The sequence below is a fragment of the Haemaphysalis longicornis genome, unplaced genomic scaffold (assembly GCF_048455015.1).
Source record: "Haemaphysalis longicornis isolate Haplotype H1 unplaced genomic scaffold, Haemaphysalis longicornis Haplotype H1 scaffold_6, whole genome shotgun sequence".
NCBI lineage: Eukaryota > Metazoa > Arthropoda > Arachnida > Ixodida > Ixodidae > Haemaphysalis > Haemaphysalis longicornis.
This window is the reverse complement of record NW_027526407.1, coordinates 54,433,945-54,456,013: the sequence shown is the minus strand read 5'-3', so window position 1 is coordinate 54,456,013 and position 22,069 is coordinate 54,433,945. Positions and strand designations below refer to the sequence as shown.

At 44.4% G+C, this 22,069-nt stretch overlaps 1 protein-coding gene across 1 annotated transcript in view; it reads left to right on the top strand.

Annotated features, from left to right (window-relative positions):
- The first annotated feature begins 1,077 nt into the window (after window positions 1-1,077).
- The window catches only part of LOC144142704 (uncharacterized), a 36,965-nt gene continuing 15,973 nt past the window's right edge, over window positions 1,078-22,069 (top strand). The window contains exon 1 of the mRNA XM_077674372.1: window positions 1,078-1,911. Coding sequence (XP_077530498.1) covers window positions 1,628-1,911 — 284 coding nt within the window. The 5' untranslated portion in view covers window positions 1,078-1,627. The remainder of the gene's footprint in view (window positions 1,912-22,069) is intronic.

Genomic DNA, 22,069 nt, shown 5'->3' with positions numbered 1-22,069 from the left:
GCGATAACGCACTCCAGACCGATTAACCATAGCGGAAGTAGATACTAGTTCAGTAAAGGTGGTGATAATTAGGCGCTGTTCCAACTACAATTTACCAATGCTACATGGGGTCAAACGTGATGCATTAATTCAAATACATGTGCTCTGTTTGAATTAATATGCTGCGTATCGTAAAACAAATCATTGAAATAATGTTGCATTATATTACATAGGGCATAACATAGCGTAACTGTAGTTTGGGTTCATCAGACGTAACTTTTCGTGCATGACTTTATGTCGAACGTAACTTCAATTTCCAGTTCGGGTTCCATCGGACGTGACTCCATTTTTTTTTACTGTGGATTACGTCGCATGTAGTTTTAATTTCAATTTCCGGCTGTGTCGGACGTATAGCTCGAAGCATTTGGGTAAAGTTACGTCAGATGTAACTGAAGACATTGGGTTAAAGTTATGTCAGATGTAACTTTAATTTTCATTTTGGGTTCCGTTGGACACAACTGCAGACACTGCGAAAAAAAAAAAAATGTGTACACTCTTCTGGGTTTGTGGCGTCAAACCTTTGTCACCACATGCTGCATAATCTTGTACTTTAATTGCTGCGCACGCCAACTAAGCCAGTGTTTATGTCCGCGCCGGCAAAGACGCATATTGTGCGCGTTAGAACCCGATGTTTTCATAACAATTCCAAAACCGCGGGGATACTCCGCAGCTGGTTCACAGGCTCCCTGTTGACGCGGGATAACCTTATATCGCTAGTTGACACGTTTTCTTTTTCAATCAGAGCGATTTTTTTTCTTCACCTCGCCGCTACTGAGCTATTATCCATTGTTCGAGCAAAGGCGCAGAAAGTTCAAAAGCCGTGCTGTACCCTCCGCCGCAGCGACACAGTCTCGCTCGTCGAAGGCGCTAACGTGACAAAACAATCCGATCTATTCGTCGCCGCGGCTGGGATTGAAAAGAATGAAAAGAAGAAAAGCCGCTCGGGGCCGACCTTACAAACATCGCACGAACCGCGCGCGCGTAGCCGGGGAAGAGAAGAGACGCGCTCTTACGCAAGGCGCGCGCCATGCCCTGAGAAAGAGCGCGTTCTGCGCCAGCCGCTGGCAACACTGGGCCGGGGTTCTCCCCGCCCTCTTGCTCAGCCTTCCCGCTTTTCGTTGTGATTGCTTGACAGGTGCAGTCGTCGGGCGTGCGTTATGCGCGAGTCGCAGCCTGCTGCTGCAACAACGCCAGTAGAGAGAGCGGAGGCACAAGGCATGGCGCAGTGTTCGCCGCGATGTGTGTAAACAAAGGCACCAGCGCCGCGGCGACGGGCTTCCTCTCTCAGAGTGGGCAGCGCGACGTAGCAGCAGCAGCAGCAGCGCTGTGCGTGCTCTGTTGACCACAGTGGCGCGTGAGAGCACCACGGCGTAGCATCGTCGCGTTTCTCCCCCGCGGGGTTGTAAACCCCCTTCGCGAACCGCGCGCTCGTTCAGTTCTTTCAGGCGTCCGGGCCCCCTCTTTTTTTATCCCACCCATCCCGTCGTCGCAAACTCCGTGATCGCGTCGCGCTCACCCAAATGGTCATCCGCCCTGGTGCGCGCACTGTGGTTAGTGGTGCCTGTTGTGGCGTCGTCGTCGGTCGGACATGGAAAGCGCGAACGGCGTCGTTCGCGTCGACACGACCGCCGTGTTTCTGGACGTTTTCGGCGATCGCACGGAGTTCTCGACGTTCGAGGAGTTCAGCGAGCTCTTCGTGCGCTTCGAGAAGAAGTCGCGCTACATCTTCCGAGTGAAGAACTCCAGCAGCGTCGAGGCCGAGAATCGGCGACGGAAGGACAAGATCGACGGTGCCATCAAATATTCGGGGCTGGTCCTCTGCTGCGTCAACTGCGGCGACGCCAGCAAAACCCTCAAGAGGGTCCAGGAAGGGTGAGTGCGTTTTTTTTTTTCTCGCGTCGACGCAGCGATCGCCGCATTCCGCGTATTCCGCTGCGCCGTTTTCTCGTTCGTGTTTCGCGCCGCTTAATGCGGACACGCGAAGCAAAGCTGCGCCGCTTTGCGTCACAGGGCGTGTGTGTAGGAGCCGCTGCCGCGTGTTGCGTAATGTTTACGGGCTGGGCTGCGTTCACCGCGCAGTAGATAGCGCCCGAGCAGGAAGTGCGATTGCGCTTTGCTGCAGGGAGTTTCTGTTTTGCTCGGCGCATGCAGGAAAAGAGCAGAGAAAAAGACGCGATGCGAACAGTTCCGGAGTGCAAACCCGCGCGCGCAACCACTGGAAGAAAGCGTGCACGGCTCACGCGCGCACGTGAGCCCGCGTCTATCGCCGCGCTGTGCGTTTCCGGGCTCGAGTTATTCCGTGATCGATACGGCTGTCTTTTTGATGCAACTCCGTCGTTGCCCATTACCGCAAGGCGGGAGAGGGAGAAAAGCGAGCGTGGTAGCGCGAATTCTCCAGGGCGCTCCGTGTTTTCGGGAATCGCGCCGCCTGTGATGCAATGCGCGTTTAGCTATTTCTGGGAAAAAGGTTTTGGTGCCTTCTTTTTTTTTTCTTCTTCTAACGCTACCGCTTCGCGATTTGCCTTGTCGATTGCGGCGGTCGGGTTCTTCAGTATACGGCGTGCTTTCCGGTAGATGTAAAGAGAGGCAAGGAACTGGTAGTAACGCGGAACTCGCTGAAACGCCTCGAGCTCAGCGAAGTTGTTCCGGCCGTGCGGTGGAATGTCAGTTGCGAAACGCATGGTGGCTGACTCAGTTGCACGTGTAACGCGCGCTCGGCTGGCGCCCTGACCAAGGTTTTTTTTTTCACGTTTCTATTTTGTTCCCCTCCCAACTTTTTTTTTTTGGCCTTGCGCGCGTCTCGCTGGCCCCGAAGTCGTGACTGAGCATAGCGGTGATATCACTGACGAATGTCACGGTCAGGGCTGCGCGACGTGTTGTCATGCTGGAGCTCGCTAATGAACGCCGATCGCTGCAACTCCCAAGGGCGTACTGCTGAACGCGGAAACAAAAGCGCTGCATGGCGCTCGCCCGACCACGTGGTTGCTTTTTTTGTTTCGTTTCCGGTCGTGTGCGTGATACGTCGGTGCTTTCAGTTTGCATGGAGTGGGGGGTTTATCCGTAAAAATAGCCACATTTTTTTTTAAAGTTGGCCAGCTAGCATTTTCGCTATCGCGAAGTAACGGGCGTTGAGGTGGTTCTCAAACCTAGCTTGACTTCGCGCTGGGATGAGAAGATTCGCGGAAATGTTTTCCCCATATAGTGTAAACATTGTACGCCGGATTTGTTTTCTTCCATGTTATGACCAAACTTCACAACTTAATTCGCAAAGAGTTCTGTTTTGCAGTTAACAAATACAGAAAATGTTGTAGTGTTATTGTAAACACTTGTATTTATCCTGTTTTTAGCCAGAGCTGAATTGTTAAGACTTTGCACAACGATGTTATCTTAAATTCAACCTCTGTTATGTTAAATTAAATTTTGGTATGTTAAACGCAACCTCAATGCTGCAGCTACAATGGTTACTATGCAAGACATGTCTTTAGTCGAGGAATCTTGTTGCATGACTTGCAAAATATGCACGTGGTTCAAGTAGCAACAAGGCAGTTTTTATTTAATAGCAAAGTAATCAAGTTAGTGCCATCACTTCTAATCTCGGCAAAAATCCCAGGTGAAAACAATATTTTTTTCTAGCTGGAATACTGAGCCAGAAATTTCTTCTAGCTAGACATCGGCAGAATTTTTAGGTATAAATTCAGTTTCCAGCTAATTTCTAGCTGGATTGAAATTTTATTCTGGCTGGCAGCAATTACTTCCAGCTAGCATTTGTCAGTCCAGCTGGAAAAAAAAAAAGACCCTGCAAGCTGGAAATAATCGCCTCTAGCTAGGCAGAATAATTTTTCTAGTTGGAAGCTGTCGATTCCAGCTAGAAACTGTAAGTCTACTCAGAAATGAAGCTGGAAAATACGATTTCTGGCTAGAAATGCTCTCCCCATTTTCACGGGGGACAAACAGGCCATGGAATATGTTTTCGTAGACGTGCAAAATCTTAACGCAAACAAGTGAAAGATTTTACGTCGGCAATATGTTGCAAGCTCCATGCATCTTCTCTCCTGGCTACAGTGTTAGGTGTTGACAATTGTTAGATTGTAGCCTTTCTATCGGAATAGTTCAGTTTGCACGCAGTTCATCTGCTTTTAGCCATTGTTATTCGTCAGATTCGAAGCAGTGCAGTGTACTGCATTGCTTTTTTATGTAACAAATACGTCCTCTAAAAGTACCCACCACAAAATTCCGTTTCATTCATGGTGGACGACTTTTAAAAACTGACTCTAACTTCTTGACGTCATTGTGGAAGTAAACATATGACTAAAATAGAGGCAGTTTTTTTTAAAGTGTTTTTGCACGTCTAAGATCTGACGGTGCGCGTTACTATCGACGTCAGAACGCGGTACAAAAATAAGAATGATGTCAGTGAAAAAGGAGACGCAAGTGCGAAAGTAAACAGACCAAGTAAAAGAAAAACAATTGTGGAGTTACGCCTGCTGCTTTTGGCACAAAAGAAACACACAGAAGTGAAAATTGTGTGCAAGTTGCACTGTAATTTTTAATTTATACACAATGACCCGTAGTTCATTGCAAACCTCTTTAAGGATCCTAAAGTGATTTTTTTTTTTCAGGTACTTTTTAGGCACTGTGTCTATTATGCGTGTCGAACACAGATAGGTGCAAAAAGAATGATCAGAATCAGTGCGGCAATGAAGAAGTTCTATTCAATTTCTAAAATTTGAAATGCGAGCAAATGAAGAACGGATCTTCTTTTAAAAGTTATGTGGCTGCTGCTTACTTTGCCAATCACTTCAATAACGTGATGAGAGGACCAGTGGGAATGGGGAAAAATGTGATGTTCGGAAGTTCTACATTCACAGTGGCCTGGTCTGGGAAAAACCCCCTTTCCACGCTTCTTGACGGTGGCATTACCAGGGTTGCACTAGCACGCCTTACGAGTGCGTAAAGAACGTATAAGGCACATTTTCTGGCGAAAAGCACGAACGCTAAAGGGTGCGCTCTCAACAGTGCGTCGTAACATGCCGTGTGGAAAGAATAAGCATGCAGAACACACAAGCACTCGAAGTGGGGCATTAGTGTCAGCCTTCTGTTACTTTTTCTATTCATTTAGTTTTGTTTTACTCTATTGTAAAAATGTTATGCTTACTTTAAAGGAAAATATAAGAAATAAAGCATTATTTGGGTGCATTTGGTCAAACCAATGGCATACATGAAATTATTGCAAGCCCAGTCAATCATGGGACACTGTACGTGTCATCATATCTGGCAGCTTCAAGTGTGATGTAGCCAGTGGCACACTTGATTGCATTTTTAGACTTAAAAAATCAAAGAACTTTATTAACTCTGCACTGATCTTTATTCCCTTTGTATCTATCTCTCGGCATGACACGAACAGACGTGGTACCCAAAAAGTATGTGGAAGAAAACCCGGCAAAACAACAAAATAAAACAGTTAAACTGCAGCTTGATTAAAACAAACTGTTGTAAAATAGATTAATGCAGAATTTATGTTCGAAAAAACTAGAACAGGTACAATCAGTTAAAACCAAGCAGATTCCTACAATCAGTTAAAACCAAGCAAATTCACAGTAATAACCATTATTTAGTTGAGTAAAAGTATTTGCATTATTGTATTTATTTAGTTCCTGAGGCGAAGTTTTACTCTCTCGCTTGAATTTACGTTGAATTTTGTTGCGTTCTACCTGCAAATCCAGAACCATTCCCTTTCCTAGGGTTTTCGGGGGCCCTGTAAAAACTGGAGACCACGTGTTTGCGAGATGTTTTTCTCGCAGTTTAAACGCGCAATTTATTGTTTCCTCAGTGTGAGTCACGCGTGTTGTTTTCAATACCCTGTAAGTGAAGGTCGCATGTCGCAGTTTTTTTCTTCCACAGAAGGTGGCGACACCCCGAAATGTCAAAGTGTCGTCGCCTCGCTCTTGTATGTCGACCTCTTGTTGAAAACTGTAAACATCAGATGCGCGCACTGCACAAGCGGAGCGCTATGTATGAACCACTTATTTGTTATTCTTTACCGTGCGTGCCATTTTAGCGAGCTTGGGAGTCATTCCCGCTTTCAGCTCATCACTTACATTCTGTTTGCGTCTGCCTTCCCATTTCTGTTCTGCACTTCATTTATTTCCCTGCGTTGCTTGCTGCCTGGCCTTTTAAAAATTTCATACTTTGTAAGGTAACTGTTCGATCATTTAACGCGTATTTTTATTTTTCGTTTGCAGTGCTACACCGAAGCTCATTCGAAGCATTTCTTAACGTCATATCTTTTCGACTTCTTTTTACTCAAATCTGTCATTAACTTTGGAACTGCACGTTATAGCTGCTTTACTGGAAAGCGAAAAAAAAAGCACGCATTAGCACCGTATCTTCTTTCTTGCAGCATTCACACGCTTCCTAACATCGGGCCCTCGAAAGCGTTAACGCAAACCTATGCGGTCGTATCTGACGACGGAGTAATTTACCGGGGGCATCTCTTTACACAAAAAGACACGTTGCTTAAGGGAAGAGCGTAAGTATAGGTCATTTATTGCCTGTCACACGGAACAAAGTCTGTAGCAATGCTGGAGTAAATTGTTTTTCACTTGATACTCTCCAAGTCGCGCAGATGCATCAACATAAATGTAGGCCTGCGTTGGTTTTCTGTTTATTTGGAAAAAAAAAAAAAAAGTCCTCACTCTGGCACATGTTTGTGACCCGTGGCCTTGACTATGTATATTGTGTGCCAATTAGCATTCGTGACGTCTTTTAAAGCTCGGAGCAATTTCCTTCTCTGCGTTTCGTTCTATCGCTTTCCACCGGCTCGTCCTAATCTTGGCACTGACCTCAGCCGAGGGCAGCAGTGGGGCAGCGCTGCCGTATCTACGTGTGCGGCACCTCCGTGTGAAACGCAGCGTGGCGTTTCGTTAAGCCTAACCGCAGTCCCGGCAAACCATGTGTGCGGAAACCAGCTTCTTTTTCTATTTTTTTTTTTTGTTTCAACTCGCTTTCTAACGCGAAAGGGACAGATTGCAACAGGATCCGAATGGGTTAAGTCAACAGGAAATTGTAAGGTAGCGGCGGCGACAGCAGCAAAAAGAAGCGGTGACTTCAGAGGAATGAGAAAGTGGGGGGGTAGCAAAAGAGCTAGGTGAGTACTTTCTTCAGTGAGTGTGTGCGCTGGGAGCTTGTGAAGAATAAGGAATGAAGTGAAACGGGCGGCAGGCTTGTGCGCGTGTGTGTGGAAGCGAGAGACGCCGCATTTTAATCGTCTTGGCACGGCCCCCGCTCTGCAGGCAGGCAAAAGGCAGTCCCCAGGAACTTGGCACGCGTTTGCGCGAGGAGTGGACGACAGCACTCGCCGGGCGTGTAGTATAGCCTTGAGGCGAGATTACATCGATGGGTTGGGTGAGGGGAGGAGTGAGGGAGGGAGATTCGGTTCTGCTCGATGGTGGGAGAGGGTGAGGGAGCAGGGTCAGGGTTTTCTTTGGGCCACCTGCTTAGTTTCCTCTTTACTTCACCCCTCCATTTGTTACGGGTGTAAGTTTTCTGGAAAAAAGCGGCTGGGAGGTTAGTTAGTGACACCCCGGTTGGTAAGACTGAAGGGTCGGATTTATATCGACATAACGTTGTTTTTGGCATTGTGGCATATGAATAAGCGCACAGCCATGTTACCGTCACACGTAAATTTTTTAATAAATATTCATACCTGCCAGGTTTCCTGAATTTTCCGGGAGACTCCCGAATTTTCATGGGTTTGTACGATTGTACGACCGAAACAAAAATCTCCCGAAAATGCACCCGTCTTCGGCTTAATCCTGTTCCCAGTATGGCCACAATGCGCCAGAGGTATACCTGACAATCCAACCCGACACCATTTGGCATCGTTATTAGTGAAGTGCTTAAAAAGCGTAGTCGGCCATGCGCAGACGGTGAACCTGTTCGTCCCATTGTTAGTTTACTGTTTATGGAAACGAAGCGCCGCCGCAACTTTCATTTACGCACGAGCACGGCCATTCTGAAGGTTTAGCAAGTCTCCAGTGGTGTAGCTTGATGATTGTTAAGACGAAACAACAAAACAGTTCAGTTCCTGCTGTTTTGTATTGCGCTTTCAGTATACTATTTCCAGGACTTTCTGAAAAGGCGGCGTTAGCAATGTCGAACAATTAAGTGGTGTACCTCGTTGGTAGTTTGGGCGAAGAAACAGTTCATTTCTTGCTATTCTTGTAAGTAAAAAAAAAAAATGTGTGTAAAGTTAACCATTCTGTTGTTGCCCCGCCCCCCCGGTAAGATCTCCCTAATTCCATCCCGGCAAATCTGGCAGGTATGAATGTTGTACAAGGGCCAGAACTTCGCACTACTCTTTTTATTTTTGACACTTCAGTGAAGAAAGCATAGCTTCAGGGAAGAGCGAAGCTTTAGCAACGGGCAACTTTAGTGAAGGGAAAAGCTTTAGCAAAAAGCAAAGCTTCAGTGAAGAGCAGAGCCTTAGCAAAAAGAAAAGCTCCAGTGAAGAGCAAAGCTGCAGTGAAAAGCGAAGTTCTAGTCAAGAGTGAAGCTTTAGTGAGGAACAAAGAATTAGCGAGGAGCAGAGTTTTACCGAAGAGCAAAGCTTTAGCAAAGGGCAAAGCTTTAATGAAGAGAAAAGCTTTAGCAAAAAGCAAAGCTTTAGTGAAGGGCGAATCTTTTGTGTAGTACAAAGCTTCAGTGAAGAGCGAAGCTTTACCAAAAAGAAAAGCTCCAGTGAAGAGCAAAGCTGCAGTGAAAAGTGAAGCTTTAGCAAAGAGCAAAGCTTTAATGAAGAGCAACGCTTTAGCAAAGAGGAACCACCAAAGTTTTTTTTGCCGCAGGCAGAGCAGTGTGACAGCTGTGACAAGGACACACAAGCGGGAGCAACAAGAAAGGTGCCAGAGAGAGAGAGTAGAGTGGTCGTATTTAACCGCACTGTGCTTTCTTTTGTTTCTCACTTCCTCGCAACTCCGGCAAAGAAGGGGTTTGTGCAAAGAAGCAGGAAGAGAGCGCCGTCGACTGCTACTAGCGGCGAGCGACACAGGAGGAATAATAAGTGATGACCCAAAGCAGTCGTGGCGCAATCCCCCAGCCTCCTTTTTCAGGAAGCTGGCACGGTTGGCAGTTGTTTGTGTTGCACGCCAAGACGAAAAGTGAAAGGGACGTTAGTGCGGCGATAAGCTGCTGTGAGCAGTCACACACTTCCTCGTGTGTCGTAACGCCTCCTCCTCCTCCCCCTGCTGTGAAGGTCTTGGTCAGGGTTGGAGGAGTGGGGGAGGGGGAGTAACGAGTGGTGTGGCTGCTTTGTAGGCCAGTCCTGTCCGCTGCGATGAGATACCTGCCCTCTCTCGAGTGCCCCCCCCTCGCTCGTCCCAGAAGAGAAAGCAGAGAATAAGAACGTTTGCACCCGGTAGTACGTTGGCGGCGTAAACTTGGCCGCTTAGATTATGTACTGATATCTTATCCCTCCGCTTCTTTGTGCGGTCGTTATTTTTTCGCTGCTTGTCGTGTTTTTTCGCTCTTTGGCCGCTGTTTCGAGCTTGTTTTTCAAATTGGGGGATAGCGACTGGCCGAGTGGTTGGAAAGGGTAAAGGGGATTTTTGTTGGTTGTATCAGGTTTGTGTTCTTGCGTCAGAGGTAATTTCGCTGCAAATTTTTTTTTTTTAATGCGACAAAAAGCAACGGCTCTTTATAAGACTGGGTTACGAGACAAGTACTTGAAGATGTGGAAGCGATGTCTGAATCAATAATGTATTTCGACTATCTAAACGCTCCGTTTCGTAAAGTTTTTTATTTCACCACCGTTGCTCCCGGAAAAAGTGAACTGAAACATTGCTAAGTTAGCATTACATGAAGCATCGAGATGAGACAATTGGTTTATCCCCCAAATTTGTTAATGCCACAGTTATGTTGCAAACATTCTGTATCGTAGTCAAACCTAATTAGTATGCACGTGCTTAAGCCATAGTATATGGTTGAAAAACTGCCGTGTGGAAGTCTCAAGCTCGCGTTCCCCACTATTTTTTATCCAGGCCGCCAAGGTATCCAAGTTTGCAAGGGTTGGGACGCGTAATGCGAAGGTCGTGGGTTTAGTGTGTTTTTTGCGCTTTCTTTCCTAACAATTAAAAAATAGTTATTAACAATTAGTAAAATGCTGGTGGCAACCTAGAGGCCATGTATGTGTGTGTGTATGTACGTATGTCTGCACACAAAGGCTAATTTTCTCATTGTCAAATATTGCAAATTGTTTGTAATGGAACACACGTCTCAGGCAGTCGGTTACAGAAAATTGCGAAAATACTTTTTGAATTCTTCTAACCCCTCTAAACACAAACAAGATTCGAGATTCCGTAAAAGTGGGGTAGTTAATAAACACGCATTTATTACTTACTTTCATTTTCCGAATGTCTAGAGTCTTTGCACTCACTGGCATTTGCCCCCACAATTGAACACAGGGTCACCCAAAGTGTGAAAATAAAACGCACTGCTTTTTCGGGCTTCTATTCTTTAATCATTTGTTGTATCAACTTGGAATTGTTTGGGAAATATATACCAGTCATTTGATATTTTCAGAAACAGGAACTGTGAGAGCTTTGTTTGGGTGGGTTTCGGTGAAGGTGTAACAAACGTCCTACCATTTGAAAGTGGAAGAATGCTTTTTTTTACGATGTTGTAGAGTGCCCAAAGAAATGCATAATGCTTATGTTTTTTGTAAAAATTTGTCAAGCGGGTAGGCTTTCTTTTATGCTCTATCAGAAACCAGACAAAGCGACAGAAAAGCCCGGAACTGTTGCTTCAAGTGCATGCTGATAACGATTGCAGGTGCGATATGTGCGCATCTAGTGAGTGGGCGTACTCAGATGGGCAGTGTTTGGATGATACACTCGAACTACTAGTTGTTGACATTTTGCTTGCTTTCCTTAAGCTGCAGAATAACCTTCTGCATGCGGTATTCTTTTGGACCGTCTACACCGTCGTGTTTTAAGAATGCCTGGCACTTTTGGGCATTAAAAAGTTTAATAAGCAGCCTCACCTGTTTATAATTAATCAGAATTTTCAAAAGGTGTTGCTTGTCAAAACCAATTTATAATAAATAACTATGGATGCTAATTAATTGTTTTATAGTTAAAGTCTGACTAGAGTTACATGCAACCATGCAACACAATATCTACATGCACACACACACACACACACACACACACACACACACACACACACACACACACACACACACACACATATATATATATATATTGACATTACGTTGATGGCAATTATTTAGAGTTTTAAATTTATGTACTTTCATCTTATCGAAACAATGTGATCTCGTACCACTGCAAACGTTATTTATATATAAATATATAGCTGTTTAAGTGCGCATAGATACTGTGTTGCATGGTTGCACGTAACTCTAGCCAGGCTTTAATATAAAGCAATTATATAATATGATATAAAGCCACTGAAAATGTTATATATGTGTGTGTGTATGTATGTATATATATATATATATACATTTTCAGCGGTATGAGGTTACATATTGTTTCAGTAAGATGAAAGTATACAAATTTAGGGTTCTAAATAATTGCCATCAAACTGCAGCTGCAACAGTTCAAGCACTTTGTGTTTTGCCAGTTTTATACCATTGGTAGACAAATGCGACGAAACAAAATGTTTCACCTATATATCTATATGTTTTTTTTCCGTTGCATTGTGCATTTTCGTACTACAGCACTGCTAAAGGAAGCCTCGACAGGCTGCGTGAAAGGTCACTGCCGCCTTTTCGAATATTGGAGGAGTGCGATTTATTTGCCGCTGGCGCGAGTTGACCTTATTTGCTTCCAATAATGCCTTGTTGCATAAACAAGCTCAGAAAGCTTTTGGAACATTTTCATCACTTCTTTCATTCTCTTTTTTGTTACTCCTTCAGTTAAAAGCAGATTAATCGAAACGTAATTTGTTTTGTGTGCGTCTTAAAATGGGGGCCGATAAACAAATTCTGACAGAACAAAGAAACTTTATACTTTGCTTTGCATTGTCCAAAAACTGCTTATAAACCTATGAGTAGCTCCTATTTTAGTTCCTTGTCTCTGTCGACATACCAGGGAAGCTTCGTTAACATACCTGCTTAAAACGTAGTTTACGGTAAGAGGGTATCACGTCGAATCACAAAGCTCTCATTTCTAACCTGTGTTGTAACCGGTTAAAGGGGACATAAAGACAAAATAGCAGTTTTGTTCATTTTTTAAAAAAGACTACTTTGTCCCACTAACAAGAATGCCCCTTTTATTGCAAACTTCTGTCATATCTACATATTAAGGAAAACAAATGAAAACATACAAAGCAGTGGCGATGTCCCAGCCACTTTTCAGTGATTTCTTCACGACATCGCAGAATTTCGTTTGGGCGATGGGCGGCTGCTGTGTAAGTCGCCGCCAAGAAACATATGACTGGGCGATTGTAATGCGGCTTCATTTAGTTGCATCACTTGAATTGTAGTGCGCAGTTTGTGTTTTTAAAGTGCTTGCCCGTGTTACGTCATGCCTGCACACATTACGTCACTGATTTGGTGCTCCTTGCCCCAGTTGGCCTTGCGCCATAAAAATCCAACCATCATCATCATCATTCGTCACTGTGGCGCGAAATTTGAGTCTCAATATTCCTTGCCTTTTATGGTTAAAAAAACATCTTTTGTGTCTGGAGTGCGTTACGAAAGGCTAGTTCTCAAAGTCGTATTTTTTCGTCATGAACCGTTAAGTTAATTGTGCTAGTGTTTTCTGCGTCGTGCATCCCCCCCCCCCCCCCCTTCGTGGCCCAAAATGGCCTAATTAGGTTTAATGGCTTAATTAGTTCACTGCCGGGCAAGCTAGGTCTTACTGCCCGTGACGCACTTTCTACACGGGACAACCCACGCCGTGCATCCGGCGTTCTTTGCCTTTTCGCGTTCTTTCGTAGCAGCGCCAATCTTATCTCTTGGCCTGCGGAATAGTTGGAACTCAGGCTGCTGCAACCGGTTACACGAGGCAGAACGCTATCGCCCGCTTTATCTCAAAGGACAACAACACATGCCGCTGCCTTGAAAAGCCCCGAACACTGAACGACGATGTGGGGGGGGAGGGGGGGCTCAGGTGCCGACCGTAGTATTGTTGTACTTGACCCTTGGAAGTGGCCTCTTGCATCACGTGAGACCTTGTTTTCCGCTCCGCCTTCTTTCCTGGGGCGCACGCGGCGCAAAAAGGGTCAACACTGAAGCACGGAAGCGGGGGGAGAAAACTGCGTGCCAAGAAAACGGTCACGATAAACGGAAGGGGAGCTGATTGCGTGGAAAAAAAACTGGGCCGTTGCTCATGCGAGCTGCGTTGTTGTGAATAGCTGCGGGGTTCGCGATGGAGCACTTTGAGGTTGGTGTTTGCGCATGCTGGAGAATCGATGTACAAACATTCAAGTTCAAAATAGGGGGTCTTACTCACTAGAGATTTATAAGAGCAGAGAACCGGTTCCAGTACGGTACCCGGTAGGCGATCGGCGCTACTGCGCATGCGCAGAGCCGGAAAAACTGGTGCGCATGCGCAGGTTTACCGGGTACCATACCGGCACCAGTTTTCCGCTCTGCTATAACTCTTAATATCCAGATATGCCAGGCGAGGGCTACGGATTAATTTCGATCACCTGGGGAGACTGCCAAAATGTCGTGCACGCTGGCATTTTTGTTTTTCCCTTGCTGCGGAAAAACAGACTCTGCGGCGGATAATAGAGCCCACTGCCTCATTTTCAGAGGTGCGATGACTTAGCCACTGAGTGGATGAATCACTGTACATGTGGTTGTGTACCGAGCAGAGAGCTTGAGTTTTGTTGAAGTACCTAATTGCCACATTGGCTGAAGCATCGTACTTCCAAATGCAAACCTGCAGTTGCAGTTACGTTTGAGCTTATCGGTTGCCGTTAATTTTAAAAAGTTTAATGCAATGAATGGTGGTGGCATCGATCTTTTTGACACAGAACCGCTTGTTCAAAGTTTCCTTGTGTACAAAGCTTTGTAGAGCAACAGGAACAGCCCTATTGCACATTAGTGTGCAATATTTTTAGCTTAGCTATCGTCTGTCTCAATTCGTCCTCTTTCAGTGCGTATGGAGCTCTTATCTACCACGCGAGCAATTTTTATGCAATAGAGAACGTTTTGCTCGGTTTTGTTTCTTTCTCAATCTTATCACAGTCTTATGAATGGTAGGCCAGGCCATTGTCGAGCTGCTGTCTCTATTTTTTAACAGTGGAGCCGTTGCAACAGGGTGATCCTTTTCGTCCGTCTGCCGTAGGTCGTGCGTCACGCAGGGGGTAGGAGCAAGTTCCCAGACCCACTGATAGAAGGTGCAGTGGTCTCGCAGCAGTGGGTTCCTCTCTCTCCTGCTAAGGGAGAGGGAGATGAGGGAGCCTTCCGCCGCTGATGTTTAGCTGCCGATTCGTTTGCGCGAACCGTAGAATTTGCGCGCCCGTTGATGTTTGAGCTGACACAAAAGAACCACAACTCTACTGTTTCAACAGATTTCATACTGGGTGGAACTGGGTCTAGTTTTTTTTCGCTCCTCCCCTGTCACGTTATATCTGAAGTGCTTCACTCGGGTTTTCCCCCGTCTGGTGTAGTTGCACCTTCTGCACTGTGAAAAATGTCAATGCAACCTCTTGCATCTTTGCCGGAAGAAGTTACGTTGTTATAATTAGATTGTTAAATGGCAGCAGGATCATTGGTGGATCCAGAGGGGGTGTCCACATGTCCTGACCCCCCCCCCCTTAATTTTTGAATTTATACTCCCAAGAAGATGTCTAGAAGATGTCTAGAAAACATCTAGTGGATGTTATTTTTATTTTTATATTTTGGCGTTACGAAATTTCAGTGAATAGAAAACGTTACTATCCTCGTCCTCCTTATCATCATCATCATCACTGATAGGAGCTGATCCCCTCCTCAGAAAAAACCTGGATCTGCCCCTGAGCATGATGAATGACGTGAATGCAGTAGCTAGCAACAGAAGGATTTCAGTAGTGATATCACCTTCTTTGCATTATATTATTATTATTATTATTCCTGGCCAATCGGTTGCAAGTATGAATGGGATGAAATACTCGTACATTTGTATTTATCAGTGTCCGGTGAATGTTAAAGAGTTTGAATTAATTTGAATGAATTACGGGGACATGGCAGCTTCCTTGTCATATATTAATTTTTTTTTAGCACATTAAACTGCATTGATTGGGCCTGGCAGGGGTGAGGGTTGAGTGTCATGGGAAATTCTCAGAAGCAGGGCTTCCTGTTAATGACGCTTAGGTCCATCGCCTGAGGGTCTCCTTCAAAATGAGTTGCTACGCTTACTGTAACTTCTCTGCAGACATTGGCTGTACTTGAGACACGTACACCTGGACGGCTTTGTGGCAACATTTTGATAAAACACTCGGAGGTTTACCTACATTGTCCCTACGTAGCTGGTCCAAACTATGAAAACATCTTTTACATTTGGTGCAAGCTGGCCCACATGTCTTTTTTTGGTTAGTCCAGCCTGGGCGATTGCATCTAGTGCCACGCACTCTTGGTTACAGCTTTTCTTTCAGCTGTGCGAGAACGTGATGCATGTTGCCGCTCCTCGTCATGCGAGCATGTGAACACGTAATCTGGTGACAAAGCAAAACTATTTCCGAAACGGTTGCAGTGAGCAAATGCTTTGAGCTTTCAAGGTCAGCGTATTTATTGTCGCATATTTTTAGATGCGTAACTGATAGCGCTTTCTGAGCTGCTTCTGCTGTGATGATGAGACTTATTGCTCATGCCACATTTTTGATACATTGCAAGCAGTAGAGCGCCGAGTCACAATGCCTTGTACGGTGCAATCCCTCCTCCCACACGTCACACTCACAATATGCCAGTCTTCATCGCGCAACGTATTTTGACAGTCGAGATATTGTCGAGCCTTATTCAGAGAAAGCTTTGTCATTTAAAATGTGACGACAAGCTTTTTCTTTCTGCTTTGTATGTGGGTGACCTAGGCGATTCCACAGTCTTGAAAACACATCCATTTAAACCGTCACTCTCTTTTCACCCTCTCATGTTTTTATCGATGCATGCAGTGTGACCGAGTGAATCACTTTCCACATTGCACACTGTATCAGCCTCCCGGTAAATAGCACTTCATCATAGAGAAAAGCACTTGACTGTTGCACTCCTTTCTGTTAGTACATACATCATGAACGCATGAAAAATAAAAAGATAGCTCAGAAAATATCTGAGAACTGTCACCATCTAATAGTCCTAATACCCCTGTCACGGCAAATCTAATGTAATTCAAAGTGAAGGACATTAGCTGTTAATGACATTCGGTTTCGTGCAGGTCTACACGGCGAAAGTCATTTGGTAGTGAAAGCGGGGACGATTAGTAACCTCGCAAAATTGAAAAATTACAGTTCAAGTGGGTCCAGAATGTTTTCATACGGAACACTTTTCTTAAAACAAAAAAAAATAATTTTTTTAAACAATTAAACAGAAGAATATCACTGTTTTAGGTGCCATATGTAGACATAAGCCGTGACAAGTCCGCGAAAAATCCTTATCAGGGTTGGGGACCAGATTTTTTCTTTGTAAGTACTTGTTTGTCTTTCTTTATTTGAAAACCAATATGAAAGGGAAAATATAAGTTTACTGATTGTTCTAAGGAACAGTATTCTTTGGTTTGTTACTGAACTTTGTCTAGTGACGCGCCACTGCTGTCAAGGCTGCTCATTTGGCCGCTGAATGAGCTCCCCAACCTCAGTTAGCCGCTAAATGCCATTCGCCTCAAATCTCATTCGGTATTCTCGTGTAGCGCCGAACTAATGACATTTAGAGCGAATGGCATTTGCTCTAAATGTCATTACTTGCCGCGGTGGCTCACTGGCTAAGGCGTTCTGCTGCTGAGCACGAGGATGCGGTTTCGATTCCCGGCCGTGGCGGCCGCTTTTATGATGTAGGCGAAAAGCAAAAACACCCGTGTGTACGAGATTTTGCCGCACGATAAAGATCCCCAGGTGGTCAAAATTAATCCGGAGCCCTCCACTACGGCGCGCCTCATCGCCTGCGTTGCGTCGGCGCGTTAAACCCCACAATCAATCAATCAATCTAAATGTCATTAGATCTGCCGTGTGACAGGTATAATACAATATAGTAAAACTCGGAATAAAACAGTCAGTGTTAGTCGAAAGCATGCTTGTTTGTAAACAGCAAATATCCGCACGTATCAGCGGCGCGGTAGGTAAAAACTGCTACACAACACGTGTAGTGATGTGAGCCATGAAATTCCGCACTTTGATGGGGTTGTCAGCTGCACATGGAGATGTGTAGCTTACGTAATGTAATTTTTAAGGGCTTGGTGGTTGCAAAGTACTTCGAATTAGTGTGGCGAGTTCTCGGTGGTGTGTTAATGTTAAAGAACCGTGGACGGTCTAAATTAGTAAATATTCGCAGCCCTCAACTATGGCAGGCCCCATAAATAAAGCGTTTCTTCGATGCATCAAGCCCGAAATTTGAACTGTTGAACTAAATGACAATGCAACTTCAACTACAGGTTAGCATTTGCGAGATAAATTGCTCGATAAATTACTTGATAGATGACTGGATGAATATACGCACTGCATGATTATTACGTATTTCATCTCAGTTGAGTTTGAAATAAAATTGATTACTGTGAGGGTTCATATAACTGAAAGGAAATATTGTCATTGTGTTTTTCACTAAAAATGTGGGGCTTCTGGGAGATTGATGGCTGCAGTGTTAGGTACTTGAAAAAAATTTTAGTTGTCAGGGTAAGACGGATATCAGCGGCTGATCTGGACAGCTCCGTGTGAAGAATTCATTCCTTTGTTTGCGTCGTGTGGACTTAATTGTTAGCAGTGCAGTCTTCTTTCTCCATCGGCAATTGAATGTCAGATGCAAATGGAGCTTTAGAGAAGTGACACAAAAGTGTAAAAATAAGTGCCGTGAATGTAGATATATTGCTCGAAGCAGCAGCAGCAGCAGTCGTCAACGCAGAAAATTCTAAAAACGTGAAAAGTGGTATTGCCTCCCCGGACATTTCCCCACACTACAATTTGTGATGTCACAATTTGCAAGTGGTGGAATTGGATGGGCAGAGATTGTCCAGGTGTTTTACTAAGGAAAAAAAAAAGAAAGTGTCAGGGACGTGTTAATGTAAAAATTGATGTATAGCAGTAACTTTTGCTGAGCACAAGTGTGTAGTGTAGAAACATGCAGTAAGAACTACAACTGGTGTTTAGCTGTGTTTTAGTTTCAGTGCTGGTCAATGCTTTACTTACTGTGGGTAAATACTGTAAAAATATTTATGCAGGTGAACGTGGTACTTATCGTCCCCCGTGCTTTTTTGTGCTGTCATCACCTATGTGTACGGCGAGCAGTGTCAAACGGGCTGGTTTTTGTATCATAAAAAAACAACAGAAAAGAGGTGTCAGCTTTAATATCATATTTCAGGACAAAGAAAACGTCGTTTGTCATCTAACTAAATTAAAAAAAGCCAAAGGAGCTTTTAAAGGTGTGGTCGTTATATTGTAACAAAAGTAATTTGTTCTTAAGTCTCCCTTCCACGAATCAATTTTATAGCCCCTGGTTTATTCTCAAAACAGTTGTTGCCTTTCTTTCCTTAATACCTTACAAAATATAGATGACGTTTGGACGCCCAAAGGGCAGCAACGCCTGTTTAAACACTAAAAAGTAGTGAAGGCACTCCATCTCCTAAGTTTAACAAAGCACTATAAATAGATGCTATATAGTGGAAAAGGATAGACACAATAGCTGTAGTTGCCTACTTACATTGCTTTGTAATCCTCAAAGCTTACCGACTACTCCATCTGTTGATCGAGTAGTTGATCCATAATTTGCTTATAGCAGTGTAGAGGGCAGCATTAGAGTAATGAAGCTGCTTACAAGCCTTTCAACAATGCACGAAGTTGGTAATAACCGGCAGCATCTAAATCAAGGAATATGTTTAGACACTAATTCGCTTTGTCAACAGAGACTGTACTAAAGGTGCCATGAATGCAAAATACAAGTTTGTTTCAATAAAAAAAAAGTGCTTTTTTCCGGTCACAATGATACCAATTTTATTGGAAACTTTGAACAAATAATGGAAATATCAAGGGAAGCATTTGAATCCCTGAAGACTCCCCTGCCACTTTTGCCGGTGACGTTTCTATGACGTCACAGTATTCTGTCTCTGCAATTAGCGGCTGCTGCTCAAGCAACCCTGGACGTCCGTGGGACATCCGAAATGCAGCCAAACATCCAATGCCCAGTTTGGACGTACAGTGGACATCCAGAAACAGATTTACGAGTCCGAATGACATCCGCCAGTGGACAAACAAAGTTACCATGAAGCATCAAAAAATGGCTTAAACTGAATATACAAGCAAAAAGGAAAAGCTACCTTGCTTTTCAATTAAAAATATTTTGAACATGAACGCCCTGACTTGTATGTTGCAAGTTTCATCTGCATATTTCTAAAATTAAGCCCAATTCTTTTACTTTTTTGAAGCACCTCACCAACTCCAACGATGACCTCTTTGGGGAAGGCTACATAAGAATTAAGAACCGCTAACAAAACATGTGAAGCAGGTTCTCTGTTTTTGTGTATGCCTGTCTGTCCGGTAGTGCTTTGGTCTTGTGTGGTGTACAATTCGTCGCAGGAACGTAAGCTTCTCGTTCTGTGATTCTGGAAATTTTTACGGAACATCCAAAATACATCCCATCTCAGACATCCAACTGGACGTACGGAAGTGTTCAATCCGGACGTCAGACGGACACATGGTGCGTCCAATGACACTGAAACAGACGTTCGTAGGCCAAAGCCGGAATGGATGTACGGTGGACGGCCGACGGACATCCGGTGGTTGCTTAAGATATGACTAGAGCCACCGCCAAGAAATACGACTGGGTCCCAGTTCCATTTGATCGCATCACCTGAATGCTAACGTGCGGTTAAAACAGCGGTAACCATGTTTAAAAAGTGCTGCCCCATATTATGTCGCTCTTGCCCATATGGTGTCACTGTACTGCGTAATTCGAAAGTTTCTCAATTTTTATTACTTTTTTAGTTTATAGAAAGGTCTTTTGTGGCTGGAATGGAGCGGCGTGAGTTACCATAGGCTTGTTCTGTCAAACTGAAGAAAGTTGTACTTTGTCTTTGTCAAACACTCAACTCAGCGGCGTTGAGTGTTTGCACTCTGCTGCTCTATTTTTTCCGCCAGGGATGACGTAAGTGGTGTGCTCAGTGCTCGAATCGACCTTTTGCCATTTTTTCCCCCAAGCTGTTCCCACCCTTGATCTGCTGCGCAGTTTTCCCCAATCACTACTGCAACCTTGCATGTGACTGGTTATCAGTGCAGTCGAGATACGGCCCAGGGCATCGCAGAAGTGAGACTAGGGGTCAGGGAAAAAAGAAACCCACTTTGCGAGCCAACTTGCAAGAGTGAGCTGGAAAGAATCGCCGGAGGTCGTGCCAAACTGATAAACAAGGTGCCTTCAGTTCAGTGTTTGCCCGCGTCTTCTTGAGCGAGAGGCAATTAGCGGCGAAGGATGGTGTCGGCCGTGGGCCGAATGTTTGCCGAACTGCGGGGCATGTTTGTTTTTGTGCTATCACATGCTGGACACATGTGCCCACGATTCGCTTCAGGGGTGCGCCTTAATCAAGCGGCGTGCGGCGCTGAACGCGTACCTAAACTTTGCGAGAGTTAGTTCCGTGCAGTGATGCGGAAGTGGCAGCTGTTCTGGCTTTTTTATTGGAAATGAGGGGGAGAGTGTAGTCAGTGAAGCAATAAATTCTTAGACGCTTCAGACTGCTCACATGTTCGATTGCTAAAGCATTGCACTTCATTTTACGGGTAATGGTAGGTCTGTCGTGATTGTGTCATCTGGTGTTGCAGCAATGTCTTTGTCGTCAGAGCAGTATATGTCTTGCATCTAATCTTCACATTGTGATGGCTGTGGTAATTGTTTGAGCTGCAGCGAGCACCTGCCTCTTCACCCGCTGCGCGGTACTTTTATGTTCCCTTGCATCTTCTTCTACGCATACTTCCGGGGGTGACCATTTTGCACAGCTGCCACAGAGTTATGCGTTTCAGAATTCATTGCAGTACAGTCAGCACATACGTGTGGTTGTGTCACCTCGTTACCATCGTTATAATGCTTTTCATATTGCATCGTTTTCTTCTGTCACTATCACTGAGAGGCTTGGCAAATCACACTGGTTAGCTCTCACATGATCGTATTGATGTGACGGGGGACATGGAAACTGCGCGTTAAAAGGAATTTATTTGATTAGACCAAACTATGTCAGTTAGCTCTGACATGGTGCTCTGAACATTCATTTCCCACTTGTTTATTTCTTCTTGCGAGGATTTTTTTTTTTTTCCCCGAGCGATTTACACAGCAGCCAGGCCACAGAGTTGCACTGTTTTGTGGCATTAGCCTTCCAAGGAAACGTGTCTAGCTGTCTAGCGCAAGGTTTCTTTTATGCATATATCGAGTTGCGTCGACAAAAAAATAGCACATGCTCACTCCAAAGTAGTGTAAAATGCCGTGTAGTTCTCAATCTAATATAGGTATTTTAGAACAAATCATACAGAAATTGGCCACTAAGATGACTGCCATTACATTGAGTTTTGTTCACTTGTCCTAATTACTTTACAGTTAAGTTGTAAACGTGACAGGACTCCTTTGTGCTGTCAGTACGTGGCCGTCTAGAGAGAGTATGGTTATGGGAACTGGCTCTAATTCTTCTTTTGTTGAATCTATCCCTAAACAAACAAAATGAGAATTAATTTAGAATTAATTCTAAATTAATTTAGAATTAGTTCTAAATTGAGAATTTAGAATTCTAAAATTTTAGATTTTAGAATTGTAGAATTTAGAAATCTAAAATTTTAGAATTCTAATTAGAACTTGGAGTTCTAAAATTCTAGAATTCTAAATTTGGAATTTAGAGTTCTGCTATTTAGAATT